This window comes from Ascochyta rabiei, chromosome 2 (genome assembly GCF_004011695.2).
Source record: "Ascochyta rabiei chromosome 2, complete sequence".
In the NCBI taxonomy this organism is placed as follows: domain Eukaryota; kingdom Fungi; phylum Ascomycota; class Dothideomycetes; order Pleosporales; family Didymellaceae; genus Ascochyta; species Ascochyta rabiei.
In genome coordinates this window covers 1,067,556-1,082,870 of record NC_082406.1, presented here as the reverse complement: position 1 = coordinate 1,082,870, position 15,315 = coordinate 1,067,556, and the positions used below count along the sequence as shown (strand labels likewise).

At 54.3% G+C, this 15,315-nt stretch overlaps 3 protein-coding genes across 3 annotated transcripts, besides 9 other annotated features; 2 read left to right on the top strand and 1 right to left on the bottom strand.

Annotated features, from left to right (window-relative positions):
- Positions 1-149: 149 nt before the first annotated feature.
- Positions 150-5,479, top strand: EKO05_0001287 (DNA helicase; the record flags this gene model as incomplete). The annotated part of the gene is made up of 5 exons (XM_038937260.1): positions 150-197; positions 257-1,870; positions 1,924-2,019; positions 2,068-2,824; positions 2,868-5,479. The coding sequence occupies 5 exons, from the start codon at positions 150-152 to the stop codon at positions 5,477-5,479; spliced, it is 5,127 nt and encodes a 1,708-aa protein (XP_038802042.1).
- A 687-nt stretch (positions 5,480-6,166) lies between these two features.
- Positions 6,167-6,212: a tandem repeat.
- Positions 6,213-6,284: 72 nt separating this feature from the next.
- Positions 6,285-10,504, top strand: EKO05_0001286 (Mitogen-activated protein kinase kinase kinase; the record flags this gene model as incomplete). The annotated part of the gene is made up of 2 exons (XM_038937231.1): positions 6,285-9,930; positions 9,978-10,504. 2 exons carry the CDS (start codon positions 6,285-6,287, stop codon positions 10,502-10,504), a joined length of 4,173 nt encoding a protein of 1,390 aa, XP_038802041.1.
- Positions 10,505-11,103: 599 nt separating this feature from the next.
- EKO05_0001285 (uncharacterized protein) lies at positions 11,104-12,111 on the bottom strand (the record flags this gene model as incomplete). Its single annotated transcript, XM_038937633.1, has 3 exons — positions 11,104-11,433; positions 11,556-11,761; positions 11,967-12,111. 3 exons carry the CDS (start codon positions 12,109-12,111, stop codon positions 11,104-11,106), a joined length of 681 nt encoding a protein of 226 aa, XP_038802040.1.
- Positions 11,495-11,523: a tandem repeat.
- Positions 12,112-13,657: 1,546 nt separating the features above from the next.
- Positions 13,658-13,662: a direct repeat.
- Positions 13,663-13,824: a long terminal repeat.
- Positions 13,663-15,315: part of a mobile genetic element that runs on past the window's edge.
- Positions 14,288-14,493: a mobile genetic element.
- Positions 14,948-15,072: a mobile genetic element.
- Positions 14,948-15,081: a mobile genetic element.
- Positions 14,948-15,084: a mobile genetic element.

Below are 15,315 nucleotides of genomic sequence, written 5' to 3'. Positions count from 1 at the left end.
ATCGCCGGCCAAAGCCGAGCACGTGACTCTGCTTGCGCCGCCCGCAGTTCGGTTCGCGTTCGCGTAGGGGTGCCAGTCGCGTCGCGTGTCGCGTTCCCGGAGCTCCACTCGCCGCTAGACGCTCCAACGCATGCATTTCTCATGTCCTCATGTCCACACGTCAGAAGTCATTCTTCGACCAGGATCCACGGGCCAAGGTACGTTGACCGCTGCTGACTCGTATCCCTCTCGCCTTTCACTCACACCGTCTTTCCAGCACGCCAGAGGCCAATGGCACCGCCAACGCAACGCTCCACCCTCCCCCCACCAGCATAGCGACAGGGCTCCTGTGGCGCGGCACGTCGTAACCGGCCCGCCTATCATGCCCTCGACCCAGACGCGCACGAAGCTAAAGGCATTCCAGTTTGACGACACGCTGCCCCTCGACACTGCAAAGGAGCGCGAGGCCGAGAAGGAGAACCGGGCCGCTGCACCGGACAAGGCGTCGACGGCGAAGGAGACGCCTAAGACGTCAAAGGTCATTAGAGACATTGAAAACGCCTTCGAGACACCGCGACTGCCCCAGAACAAGACCTTTCCGCCACCCTCGACACCGGGCGCCAGACTGCCACTGGCCGATCTGGTAGGCAACATCGACGACACGTCCAGACACGCGGCGCATGCAGTTCTATCGCCTGAGGAGCAGCTGTATTGGCGGGGGTCGCAGCCAGTCAACACACCTGTACTGCGCAAGAACAAGAAACGTGCCCGCAGCTCTTCCCCGGCTGGGCCGTCACAGGAAGAGCCAAGGCTGCATGCGTTCAAGGCAGGCCTCACAACACCCCAGGCTGACCCTGCGACGGAGCTCTGGTCGCGGTACACGAGCAACAAAGGAACACCAACCGTGAACAAGACCGTGTCTTTTGCGCACCTCATTAACGAATCGTCGCCTCGATCCGCTGCTGCTGCTGCTGGCAGTGTCAATGGACTTCGGCGCTGGGCAAGCTGTGGCGTTGAATTCCCTGCTTCGACGAGGAAGAAGCGCAGAACACACGGCGTCTTTCACGGTGATCAACCAGACGATGCCGAGGACGTGTTTGCCGCTGCTCCGAGTTCTGACAGCGTGATGCAAGGGCACGCACCGACATCGAACCTTGCCAGCATTGTTCAGAGAATGAAGGAGTCCATCTCGAACTCGCAGGCACAGCTACCGTCCAGCTCTTCTCCGCCCCCCGACGCTGGGGAGGGACTGATCGAGTTTCCCGAATCTCCCCTCAAAAGACATACACCGAGGGAAGCCGCTGAAGAAGACGCACCTGAAACCATGCAAGCTGAGAACTACAAACTCGAAGCGGCAGACACTCTCGATGATCAAGATTTTCCAGAAGATGACGCTGGTCTGCAACGGGCTACGGAGCAACGGCAGTCTTCTGCGTCGTCTGATGACTTTGGCGAGGTTGACTTCGATACCGACATGGCTGATGCGGTCAATGTCGGTACCCTCGAGACTGAGGTGTCGCCACGATCACAGAGACATGCTTCGATACCAGCAGAGCCTGTAACACGGCCTGTATCATCACTCGTTGCAGCACCTCTGGTCTACGCCGATAGCGAGGACGAGTTTGGAATAGAGGACGACGATGATGTGTTTGCTGCAGACCTTGAGCAGGTGGCATCTCTGTTCGATGATAGGCCGCTGGAATCACCAGCACAGCTCAATGATCTGTCTGGGGATCTGTCTGAGGTTCTGCCAGAGGTTGCACCCGCAGTCAGCGCTGCACCGGTTGTTGATCTGGTTAATGATGACTCTGATGATTTTGGGGATGAGATAGACCCTGATGAGTTTGCCGCTGCAGAAGTAGCAGCCACTCAAACGCCAGCGACGAATAATGTATGTAGAACACGCTATTACCCGTAATGAATCTGTATGACTAAGTTTGTAAGAGCCAACAGGATACTCGGGCCATTCAACGGTACCTCATCAAGCAGGTGATTGAAGGCTCGTACCCCGTCGAGAGAGGTCAACAAAGGCCTGAGAAGGTACGTAGTGTGACACAGTCATACCTTGGCTAGCTAACACATCGGCAGATTTTGTTGGTCGACGAGGAAAAAACAAGAATATCAAAACAAATATCCCTACGACAAGCCTGGTACGACACACCATGTACCGTAGGTGCCTACGTTCATGTCATTGGGTCGTTCTCATCGAATGGGCAATGCGTCGTCGATGATCACCACAACATGCTGGTTCTGCACCCAGATCATTTGATCTCGGCTACTGTTGTTGCAGACTCCTATGGCTGTTTGAGACGAGCAGTGCTGCAGGACCGGATCAAGGCTACCAGTAGGGCAAACGCGCCGATGCTATATGGAACACTTCTTCACGAGCTTTTCCAAGAAGCCTTGAAAGTGAATCAATGGGACACAGACTTCTTGCTGTCGACGATTGACAGGCTCCTTCCAAGCAAGTTCGAGACTATTCTTGAGATCAACTCGACCTGCAATGAGGTCAAGGAGCACATGACCAGCAAGTTGCCGGAAATGCAAGCCTGGGCCGAGATCTTCATTCGCGCCAAGCCTTGCGCCGATGGCGTTGTGCAGCACCGCAACGGACCCCAGTCGACAATGAGCATCAACAAACTCCTCGATGTTGAAGAGCATGTGTGGTCGCCGATGTATGGATTGAAGGGGAACATCGACGCAACAGTACAAGTGACTATGCGAGATGATCAAGGCGAGCGCACTCTGACCGTTCCTTTCGAAGTCAAGACAGGAAAGAACTCGTCAAACAGTGCACATTCTGTTCAAACAGCCTTGTATAATTTGCTGCTCTCCAACCGATACGGTATGTTTAGCCCTTACCTTCTCGATAACACTGACCCGTGTAGATGTTGATATTGCATACGGAATGTTGTACTACCTCGAAACATCAGCCATTATCCGCATTCCCGCTGTTCGAAATGATATCATCCATATGATCATCCAGCGCAACGAACTAGCATGCTACGTGCGAGATCGCATCGAATTGCCGCCAATGCTCAAAGAAGACTTCAAGTGTGGCAATTGCTATGCTCAAGAGTCATGTTTCCTCTACAACAAGCTAGTTGAGGACGGTGAGGGTGAGCGACTGAACAAGAAAGCGAAGCAGAAGTACGATGACCTTGTTAAGTCGCTGAAACCCACAGACAGCGACTTCATGAAGAAGTGGGACATGTTGCTCACCAAAGAGGAGACAGACATGATGAAGTTCCGACGGGAACTATGGACGATGTTAAGCATCGAGCGTGAGAAGCTAGGACGTTGTTTTTCAAATGTCATCCTAGAGCCCGGCTCAGGACAAGAAGAGAAGCTCGGGCAGAAGATCAATCGATACAGCTACACTTTCGTCAAGCAACACTCCACGCCAGGGTTCTCCTTTACTGAGTCCCAGCTTACTGTTGGAGAACCTGTGGTAGTATCGGATGAGCAAGGTCACTTCGCACTGGCGAACGGTTACGTCACGAACGTCCGAAAGCGACGGATTACGGTCGCCGTTGACAGACGCTTGCACAATTCTCGTACAAAACTCCCCGGCTTCGACGCCCACAGCAACCAGACTTTCGCCGGCATCATGGAGGTCACTAAGGAGGGCGAGCCTGCAGCTGAATACGAGGTCGACGAAGAACCGGTGCTGTATCGATTGGATAAGGATGAGTTCAGCAACGGTATGGCGGCAGCGCGCAACAACCTCATACAGATCATGGATGACAACGTCTACAAAGCTCGAGATCTTCGTGCCTTGATTGTCGATGGACGAAAACCTGTATTCCATCCGGTTCTGAGTGCTGTCGAGCTTCCGCAATCGTCGCAGCTGTCGATGAACTTGGACCAAAAAGCTGCCGTGGCCAAGGTCATGTCTGCCAAGGACTATGCTCTGGTTTTGGGTATGCCTGGCACGGGCAAAACGACTACTATTGCCCACATCATCCGGACTCTCGTCGCGAAGGGCAAGAGCGTTCTCCTTACTTCTTACACCCATACCGCGGTCGACAATATCCTGCTCAAGATTCGCGATGACGATATCGGCATCCTCCGCCTGGGAGCAACGGCAAAGATCCACCCTGAAGTTCGTGGGTTTGCGACGCTGGTAGCGGAGCCCAAAGACAGTGTTGAGGAGCTCGAGAAGTCTTGGATGGAACCGCCGGTCGTGGCTACCACATGTCTCACGATCAATCATCCGCTCTTCAGTCGCCGCATCTTTGACTACTGCATCGTTGACGAAGCCTCTCAGATCACGCTGCCCGTCTGTCTGGGACCAATCCGCATGTCGCAAAAGTTTATTCTTGTTGGCGATCACTATCAGCTGCCTCCATTGGTCCAGAACAAAGAAGCTATAGAGGGCGGTCTGGACGTTTCGCTCTTCAAGCTCCTGTGTGAGTCACATCCGCAAGCTGTTGTCAGCCTGGAGCATCAGTACCGTATGTGCGCCGAGGTCATGCTCCTGTCAAACACTTTTATCTACTCCGGTCGTTTGAAGTGTGGCACACCAAGCGTCGCCTCTCGAAGACTCGCTCTGCCCAAACCATCTGGTCTTGGTGCACATCACCGGCAGGCACTCGCACCTCGCTCAGCCGCGGTCACTCAGTGTCCGGGCCCACAGTCCCCCGTCTGCTGGCTCTCTCGCTCTCTCTCGCCCGACCAGCCAGTAGTCTTCATCAACACGGACCCGATCTCTGCCTGTCTCGAATCCCAATCCGGCTCCCGCATCATCAACACCCTCGAGGCCCGTCTGATCACCCAGCTCACCATCTCGCTTCTCAGCCTTGGCGTGTCGGCGTCCGAGATAGGCATCATAGCCTTTTACCGCTCGCAGCTCGCACTGCTGCGCACCAGCCTCTCATCCACACACGCGCAAACCCAGTCCTCGGAGCGCGTCGCGCCTGTTGCTGCAGCCGCAGCACCTGCAGTGGAACTGCATACAGCGGACAAGTTCCAGGGCCGTGACAAAGAAGTTATCCTTGTGTCGTGCGTGCGCAGCAACGAAACAGGCACAGTCGGTGATCTACTCAAGGACCGCCGCAGAGTCAACGTCGCGCTCACACGTGCGCGGAGCAAGCTCGTGATTCTGGGTAGCGAGAAGACACTCTCTGGCAACGAGCTGCTGCGCGACATGGTCGGGCTGTGTCGCGAAAAGGGCTGGGTTCTCGACCTACAGAGCGACATGTTGGATAGCCATGCTTTCGACGAAGGACTCAGTCAGACGGGCAAATCGCCGGTCAAAGCCAGTCAGCCACACAGCTCGAGGGCGAATGCTGCAATGACAAGCCCCGATGCCAGTCCGAGCAAGAAGAGGAAGGCGCTGGGTGATATTACGAGTTCGACCCACGGTGCCAACGCAAGGAGCCTGAGGAAGAAGAGATATCCTGAGACCAAGGTCCCAGGCAAGGTGGTCATGGCAGGCAAAAAGGGGGTCCTGGACGGACGAGCCGTGTTAAGGAACATCTACGAGGAGCTTCTTTGAGTCGTGGCATAGACATGTATGCCAACGACCAGCAAGTGTTCACACGACACTGTTTTTTAGTCGAGTTGAGCGTTGTTGGATTAGCGCGGAGTCTGGCACGGTTTTGGTTATCGGTGTTGAATGAGAATGAGAATAGTATACTATCGTCCTTGCTCTTGCTCTCTATCCTGGACTCGCGAGCCTTGCTTTGCCATGCTCGATTTGCACAGAGTTTCACTCTTTGTGTCTCGACAGCTCACATGGTCCTTTGTTAGAAGTCAGATTGTGTCATGGCTGCAAAGTGCCGAGCTGCAGGCTGCAGGCGCCTGCGAGAAGAGCTCTGGACTCGTTGGTACAGGGGCTCAGAGCAGGCTGGAGAGCGGCATCCTGGCGGCGATCCCGAGACGCTGGACTCTGGAGGACTCTGGAGCTGCGTTCAAACTGTTCAGGCGCCGTGCAAGGACAGGTCGCGGAGGTTCGGTGCAGGCCTGGATGGGCTAGGCCTGTTGCAGATGGCGCGCATTCGCCACCTGTGGCTCGCAGGCTCGGTGGCTCAGTGGCCTAGCTGCTCACATCGGCCGATGAAAGAGGCCATGGGAAGCGTGCAGACGCTAGAGAGAAGCTCGTCTATCAGCAGCGAATGCGCGGCGGACGTCGACACACTTGTTGACTGCAGTGCCCCTGTTCGTGCAGGCAGGCGTACCGTGTAATAAGCAGAGAAGAAAGACGAAAGACGAAAGAAGAAAGAAGAAAGCGGCTGGACTCGTTGCGCGGACCGCGGAACCAGCAGGCCAGCCAACCAGAGGCAGAGGGCACCCGCATCACCATGGCCTCGTCCTCGCCCCCGGCCAGGGTGCACTTCAACGTCGCTCGCAACAACCCGCTGCTGGCCGCCGACGACAAGATGAGCTCGCCCAAGCCCGTCGTGGTCAACGCGCCCGCGCCGCCGGAGCGCATGAGCTCGAGCTCAACTGACGGCTCCTTCGACTCGGACTACGTGCACGAGGCCGACGCGGGCAACGCGAGCCTTGGCGGGCTGCCCATGGACGAGGGCCAGTATCAATTTGCGCCGCCCGTGCAACCCATGAGCAGCGGCGCCGACGAGCTGCCTCCGCTGCCCTACAGCTACAGCACCCAGAACCCCCAGGGCACCCGCAGCATCCGCATCATGACGGCCGACCTGCCGCCGCCGGGCGCCCATCAGCAGCACAGCGCCCAGCACAGCGCCCACACCCCTCACGCCAGCGCCGCCTCTGCTGCCCGCACCCCCCGCCCTGGCGCCGTCCGCACGCCCTCCAACGCCTACAACCCCGCCCGCCGTCCGCAGCAGTTCTCGCTCAACACCACCGCCTCGCACCGCGGCCGCAACAACTCGGCCACGCGCTCGCGCCGCAACCCCAACCCCAACGCCGACTACCGCGCCCAGGAGAAGGCCTACGTCCAGCGCATCACCCAGGGCGACGAGCAGGATGGCTACGCCTTCGACCCGGCCATGCGCACCCCGAGCCTGGGCTACAGCACCGACAGCGGCACCGACGACGAGTCGCCCTCGACCGCAGACTACGCCGAGAACGACCCCTACGACCAGGAGACGCTGCTGTACTACGGCAACGACGACATGCAGCCCTCCATCGAGGAGCTCAAGATCCCCGAGAACCGCGAGCGCCTCGAGTGGCATTCCATGCTCGCCAGCGTCCTCACCGGCGACGTCGTCAAGCAGGAGAAGAAGCGCCTGATTGGCAGTACCGAGCAGCAGGGCGACAGCACCCTCAAGGCCGAGATCTGGATGGGCATCCGCGCCCGCGTCTGCGGCCGCTCGCTGCAGGCCCAGCGCCGCATCGTCGACGACGCCCGCGGCAAGATCAAGACGCTGCTCGAGACCATCATCTCCTTCGAGGTCGAGGGCGCCACCGAGGCCGGCCAGACGCCCCAGCAGCAGGTCCAGGACGTTGTCAAGAAGATCGAGAAGATCGAGAGCGCCTACCCTACCCGCCAGGCCCTCGAGGCTGCCTATCCCAGGGCCGCCTCGCCTGCCTACCACGACGCCTGTGACGCCGTCATCGCCTGGGACAACACCACCGTCCTCATCAACACCGAGATGGCCATCCTGAAGATGTGGGTCGGCAACGAGGAGCTCGACTTCACAAAGCCCCGCCCACGCTCCTCGCAGGACCACCATCTCACCGACGAGTCCTCGTTCATCGACCGCATCCTCAAGGAGGACGGCCTCAAGTCGCTGCAGGGCGAGACCAACCTGCTCATCCCGCTCGAGAAGGTCATCCAAAAGGCCAAGAGCACCCTGATCACCAATGCAGAGGGCTTCGCTGAGCGCCATCTCCCACCCTATATCGAGGAGCTGCTCACCCTCATCAACTTTCCCTCGCGCCTGCTGCAGGAGATTATCCGTGTCCGACTGTCGTACGCAAAGAAGATCAAGGACCCCTCACAGCAGGGCGTCATGATGGCTGAGCAGATGATTGCCCAGTTCCAGATCCTGCTCCGCATGGCTGGTCAGGTCAAGGAGAGCTACCTGGTCATCTCGCGGCCAGAGCCAGGCTGGGACCTTCCCCCTTGCATTGAGGAGAACTTCGACAGTGTTGTCCTCGATGCGTTGAAGTTCTATTTCAGGATGCTCAACTGGAAGCTGGCTGCCAACAAGAACACTTTCAAGGAAGCTGAAATCCTCGAGCAGGAGTGGGACTTTTGCAACAGACTCGGCAGGCAACTCCAGGGTGGCGATGTCGAGACTGCCGAGCAGTTCAGTATCCTTACCTCCAAGTCACTTACCCGCCTCAGCGCTCACTTTGAGCGTGAGCTGCAGCGCAGGCCCGACGAGCTCACAGGCGCTGAGATGGAGAAGCGGTACAAGCAGATCCTCGACTCTGTCCGTGTCCGCCAGCGTAAGCTGTTCCGTTTCTCCAGGATCCTGACGCAGAGGTTCGAGAATTGCACCGAGTACAACATCAACCATATTGACCTCGACGATGAGCAGCTCAACGACTTGTACGAGTGCCTCATGGCCAACGGACACTTTCTCGTCGAGACGACTGGAGGCAACAACGCCGGCGTCTACATCATCGCCTCGCCGACGCTGGAGAACCGCCCCAACGATATCCAATCCTTACTCACCACCTGCTACCACGCTGAGGAAGGTCCCGAAGATCCGTCGAACCCATACGTCCTGATCATCAGACCAGAAGACGCCCTCTACTGGTCTGGCAAGAGGATGTCCGGCAACATTCACGAACCGCACCTCGATCTGAAGGCTGGGAGGTTACGACTAGTCGCCGACGGTTCTCAACAGCGCCTTGCCAACGCCAACGCATCTTTCCTGCAGGCCATCGGCATGTACTTGAACACACTCATCGACCAGAGGGCCAACCTTCCTCGTGTTAACTCGGAGCTGCAGAAGATCAAGAAGACGGCGTACACGCTGTCAAACACCATCATCAACAGCGTCGAGATTGTCCGGAAGCAGACGGTCGGTCTAGACTGCCAGGATCTCATCCAGACTTGTTTCGCTTTCGCCACTGAGTTTGGTCAGCGTTCCGTGCTGTATATGGACTACAACCGGCGAGCCATGAACAACATCAAGCTGACCAGGCTGGCTCTGGACTGGGTCAGCTTCATCTGCGATGACTGCGTAGCCTCAGATCGAAAGACCTTCCGATGGGCTGTCGTAGCGCTGGAATTCGCAATGATGATGACGCGTGGCCAGAACATCCTCTCTATCAGCGACGAGGAGTATACAAAGCTACGCGCCAAGGTGGCAGGGTGCATGTCAGTATTGATATCACATTTCGACATCATGGGTGCGAGGTCGACCATTGCTGCACAAGCCGAGAGGCAACGGCTCAACGCCATCGCAGGCAAGAGCTTGTTGGACCCGAAGAACTCGAAAGATGACGAAGAGTCTATCGAGATGACGCAGATGCAGTGGATGCAGAGGCTCGAAGAGATTGATACCTTCAGGAAAGAGAAGGAAGCCGAACGACAGGCGCTGGGCAGGGTGCTTGAAGATTCTAATGAGGCCGATCGCGCACTCACTTATCTGTCTTCTTCGGCAACCAACGTTACTTTGCGATGGCAACAGGGCCAGTTCGTCGGTGGAGGTACATTCGGTTCTGTGTACGCCGCCATGAACCTCGATTCTGGTCACCTTATGGCTGTCAAGGAGATTCGTCTCCAGGACCCTCAGCTCATCCCTACCATTGTTGCTCAAATCAAGGATGAGATGGGTGTGCTGCAGGTGCTGGACCACCCTAACATTGTCTCGTACTACGGTATCGAGCCCCACAGAGACAAGGTTTACATCTTCATGGAATACTGCTCTGGCGGTTCTCTTGCTGGCTTGCTTGAGCACGGTCGCATCGAAGACGAGACGGTCATCATGGTCTATGCGCTGCAGATGTTGGAAGGTCTTGCCTATCTCCACGACGCAAGGGTCGTTCACCGCGACATCAAGCCTGAAAGTATGTATTGTTTCTGTGGTCTTCCCGTATCCTACTAACCCTCACAGATATCCTTCTCGATCACAACGGTGTCATCAAGTTTGTCGATTTTGGTGCGGCCAAGCTCATCGCCCGCCAAGGCAGAACCCTCGCCGTTGACAACACCACCCGCCGCGAGAAGCAAGGCTCCATGACCGGCACGCCCATGTACATGTCTCCAGAAGTTATCAAAGGCGGCAGTACAGGTCGCCATGGCGCCGTCGACATCTGGTCGCTGGGCTGCGTGATTCTTGAAATGGCAACGGGTCGCCGCCCGTGGGCATCCATGGACAATGAGTGGGCCATTATGTACCACATCGCGCAAGGCGATCCGCCGCAGCTTCCCACCCGCGACCAACTCAGCGAACAGGGCATCGACTTCCTGATGAAGTGCTTCGACCGTGACCCGAACAAGCGCGCCAGCGCCGTCGAATTGCTCCAGCACGAATGGATCATGACGTTGCGCGCACAGCTCAGTCTGGAGCCCCAGACGCCCGGCACAGACTCGGGGAGCCAGAGTGGGAGCAGCAGTAGGCAAAACTCCCACTACGGCTAGTCCTGTGCATATCCATACTCTACTCTGTCTGCCTGTGGATCTTAGCTGATGCACAAGTGCGAGCAGGTGACCCTACACGCCGCCGTCATTTCTCCAACCGCCGCTCCTCAACACAGAGTACGACACCCACGTGCATGTTTCCACTCTCGCCTCTGCTTGCTTCAGATCAAGACGGCCCGTTTTCTTCCGGCTGTGGCCTCTCGCGGCAGAACAGTTTCTCTGAACCCTAGAATTTGTATCTTTGTATTGCTGTAATGTCTTCGTACACAGCCTTCCTTCTTTGTTGTTGAAGGCTATACTCGCTGTTTTCCTTACGTACACGTATACCCCACATCTGGATGGGTCTGACATGGTTGGCGTTGTTGCATTAGCGATGGAGTTCCTCACTTTGTGCTGTGAGGGCGGTATCAATAGCCAAAGCTGAAGTAAAGTCACGGATCGGTATATAGCAATTTGTGCCGATTGACAAACTCGGCTTGATGGCTTTGCATCCACTTGACCTGCAAATCTTCAGTGATTGAGCTGCGTTGAATTTGGTTCCTCGTCTACTTCCCAACCAACACCAGGAACTCACATCCCTCAGGCAACTCGCCAAACGGTCACGCCACACCCCTCTCCCTAACCACCTTCAGCGCAGCCATTGGCTCGGCATGGTCAACCCAGAACTCTGTATCCGCACAATACACACTCGCCTCCCCATCTTCGCGCTCCCGCCCGAACAAACTCCCCACGAGCTTCGCACCCTTGACGTACTCGACCGGCGACGCGTCCATGATGCCCCTCGCGCGCCCACGCACCATGTCCAGATCAACGTCTTCTTCGATGCCTCGCCCGAACGCCCGCAGCGCAGCCAGTATCGCCGCTGGATGCGACGACAGAATCCCGAAGATGGTGGCGTTGCTGTGGCGCTCTCTCAGCGCGCGGAGCATCTGTGCGTGGGTGTGTTAGTACCGCGCATGCAAACAATCCTTTGCTAATCCCAACACTCAAGATGAGATGGGATGGGATGGGGTGGGATGTACAGATAGAAGATGACGGCGGCGAGACGTACTTCTGTAGCGACCCGCTGTCGCCGAAGTGCGGGGTGTACGCAGAGTTGCGTCACCCAGCAGATGGTGCGGCCGGCGTGCTGCCAGCGCGTGGCGAGTGCGTGGCCAGCTAGCTGGCCCGCGGAGAGGCTGCGGATTAGTATGCTGGGGGCAGCGGGCGGGAGGTGTTGATCGCGTAGGCGCGAGGGCGTGAGGGTGATGCGGTTGCCTGTGGATTTTCTCAGTTGAGAATTAGGGGATGGGGAGAAGGGGGTTGGTAAGGGGAGAGATGGTCTGAACTTTACAGCCGCGAACTGGGGGATGATGGGAGTGGTTGTTGTGGATGAAGGGGATGCTTGGGAAGGTAGAGAGACGATGAATCCTGAATGGCGGAGAAGGCAGTAGATTGGGATATCAGAGAGAAAGACTCATACCGGGTTTGCAGGACTTCCCCATCTTCTCCGAGGCGAGTGGACCCCACACTCCATACGACGACGAGAAGAGTGCGGCAGCTTCAGCCAACATGACATCCGATATGTCAGTCCCCTCGATCTCTTCAATGGTGAAAAGAGGTGGCATTATGGTGGTTTTTGATAAAATTGTCTGCTTGATGGAGACGGGGTGTTTAGTGTATTTGGGCCGTCAGCAGAGTAGAGAATCGATTATGGACGATTGATGAGAGAAGAGAGAAAACCTTGTTGTTCAGAAAATCTGGGTGGAAACCTGGATCAGCTGGAGAGCTGTTACTGTGGTTCAAGATCGCCGTGACTCACAGCTTAGATAACCGAGCCACACCTGACAAGGAGTCAGGGCTTCCTTTTCATCTCCGTTTGAGATGTGTGCAAAGTAATTTGGTGATAGCAGCATACGAAGGAGAGTCTTTCTGTCGACTGTCAATGCGGTGTGACTTCACTATCCTAGTAATCGCCTCCTTAAAAATCTTGGCAATGGCCTTGAATGTAGCTCTGAGTATTCTACAGTCTTGGTGAAAGAATTTCTAGTCTGTTAGCGCGTTGTCCCAGTTGTCAGAAGTCTGAAGATTGATACTGAATACCTCCTGTAACTCTGGTACGTTGACTTTTGCTCTACTGATAACTGGTAATGGAGGTGGCACGCAGGCAGATATGGTGCCAGTTTCATCGCGAGGCTAAGTTATGGGGAAATAATTAAATAAATTATATTTAGAACTCGCATCGAATGCCCAGGCTGTGATCGTCGCGTTGGGTATCTTCTTCAAGCATTTATCAACTTTTACAACAAAACATTACACCTATTCGTACTGATCGTCATCCTAGGCAGGAACACAAAACAGCTCTTCAGCTCTTGAGAATTCAAACGACGCCAGCCTTCTCGTTGTGCTGAGCACTGTCCTTGGCAATGACCTTTTCAATGCTATCGCGAGCCACACCCTTGGCTTGAGCAGTAGCAACGGCGTTGATCTCCTCGTGGAGACGCTCGGAACCCTTCTTAGTCTTCCATGCACAGGGGCCCTGGTTGCTGAAGAGGACTTCAATTTCCTCAATCGTCTTGCCGCAAGTCTCGGGGTAGGTAAACCAGAACTGAACTGCGGCCAGCACACAGAATGCTCCGAAGAGCAAGAAAAGGCCGTGTGTGATATTGCGGAAGGCAGGAGGAATGAAGAGGCCGATAGCAAAGTTGAACTGTTCTATGTCAGTATTTTGGTGGATGCAAAGAGTGAGATTCGACGTACCAGCCAGTTACCGATGGCCGCAATACCCATACCAGTGGCACGAGTCTCAAGAGGCCAGACCTCGGCAGCGTAAATCCAGCAGATGGGGGCAAGGGTGAGAGCGTAGATGATGATAAGAAGGTAGGAGAAGGCAATGACCGTATGAGCAGGCGGTCCAGTAACCCGGATCACGATGTTGACATCACCGTTGACACCTTCAGGAACGCTAACGCCGTTGGCTCCCATAACACCACCAACGACGAAGTGGCAGAAAGCCATCGCCAGAGCTCCATAGATCAAGAGCGTTCTTCGGCCAATCTTGTCGACGAAGAAAAACATGATCGAGGAGAAGATGATGAACAGGGCATACTGAACACCTCCAGCAATCAGGTTGACGTTGCCTGAGAGGTTTGCCATGTAGAATATGTAAACGACGTAGTTGTTATTTATGCTAATCAAGTTGCATTGAGATGAAAGTTCTATCTATCTAACTATGGCCGATGTGCTCTTTATATAGGCACATCTTCACCAGATGTCTCAGTTGTCTGAGACTTGACGCTTTGTCTGAGGTTTGACTGTATAGTCGCTTGTCTTAAACAACACCCCCCCTGACGAGCTACTCTCAGTCGAGCCTTGTAGACTACGCATACCTAGTTAGTTGCAGAGTCTCTTAAAGTCCTCCCGCTTCAGTGCCTTAGTAAAGATGTCTGCTGTGTTATCTTTTGTGTTCACGCGATTAAGGTGCAGTACGCCTTCCTTAACCCTTTGTCAAAGTACGTGGTATCTAATCCTAAAGTGCTTTGCTACTTAATAGTGCTCTGGATTCTTAGATAGTAGACGTGCACTATTGTTATTAATTTTAATAACGGTGTTTATGTGTCTAATGTCCAGATCCTTCTTACCAACGTGAGTTAGGATCTTAGAGAGTAATTGCTGAACCCACACTAGCTTATTCGACAGTTCTGCAGCGGCAACATATTCAGCCTCTTAGGTAGACTGTGCGATAATGCGCTGGCGTTTTGAGCTGTATAAAATGGGAGCGTTGCCAAGTTGAACAATCTATCTGCTGGTAGATTTGCGCGAATCCTTGCAAGTGGCCCAGTCGCTGTCAGTGTAGCTAACTAGTGGGCTTTGGTTATTGTAGGGAAAGAAGATCCCAGTATCCTTGGTCTTGTTCAGGTACTGGTACACTCGAATCGCTTGGTCCATGTAGAACTGTGAGGGATTAGATGCGTATCGTGATAGGACGCCGACTATATAGCTGATGTTAGGTTAGGTCTTTATTACTGCATACAGCAACTCACCAACTATTGCTTAATACTCTTTCTTAAGGTTACTTAAGGCTTCTTCTTGGTTCTTTGTAATGCCTGACAGCTCTGTGACATTGTATGGTGTTTGGGTTTATACAAGGTTTTATAGTTAGCGTCGCTTAATGATCTTTTTAACATAGTTGCGCTGGTGAACCAGGATACCATTATTAAGCCACTTAACGTGCATACCGAGATAGTACGCACACTTACCTAGGTCCTTTATCTTAAACTTCTAAGTAAGATCTTTCTTAGCTTAGTTAATATAATTAATGTCTGCTCCTGTAAGAAGTATGTCATTAACGTATACTCCTATCAGTAGTTTCAACTTAGGGTGAAGGTACACTAATAGGTCAAACTTAGATACTATCCAGCTGCTTAGTAGAAGATAGTTAGTTAGTTTCTCATACTACTTTTAGGGAGCTTGCTTAAGGCTGTAGAGTGCCTTAAGTAGTAGCAGCACGTTGTCCTTCTTTCCTTCTTTAAATCCTTTAGGTTGCTCTATGTAGATCTCTTTACATACTTCGCTATTTAGGAATGCTGTAACAAAGTCTATCTAATAGATGTCCCAACTAAATAGTGCTGCAAGTGCAAAGAGAGTTCTCTAAGATAAGTCTTTAATAACTGTTGCAAAGGTCTCGTTGTAGTCTAGTAGGTAGACTTGTTCAAAGCCTCGTGCCACGTATTAAGCCTTGTATTTCTTAATCTTTCTATCTGCTCTAGTCTTAGTGCGAAGTACCTATCGTCCTAAAAGTACTTTTCTATCAGTGGGACGCTTAACTAGTT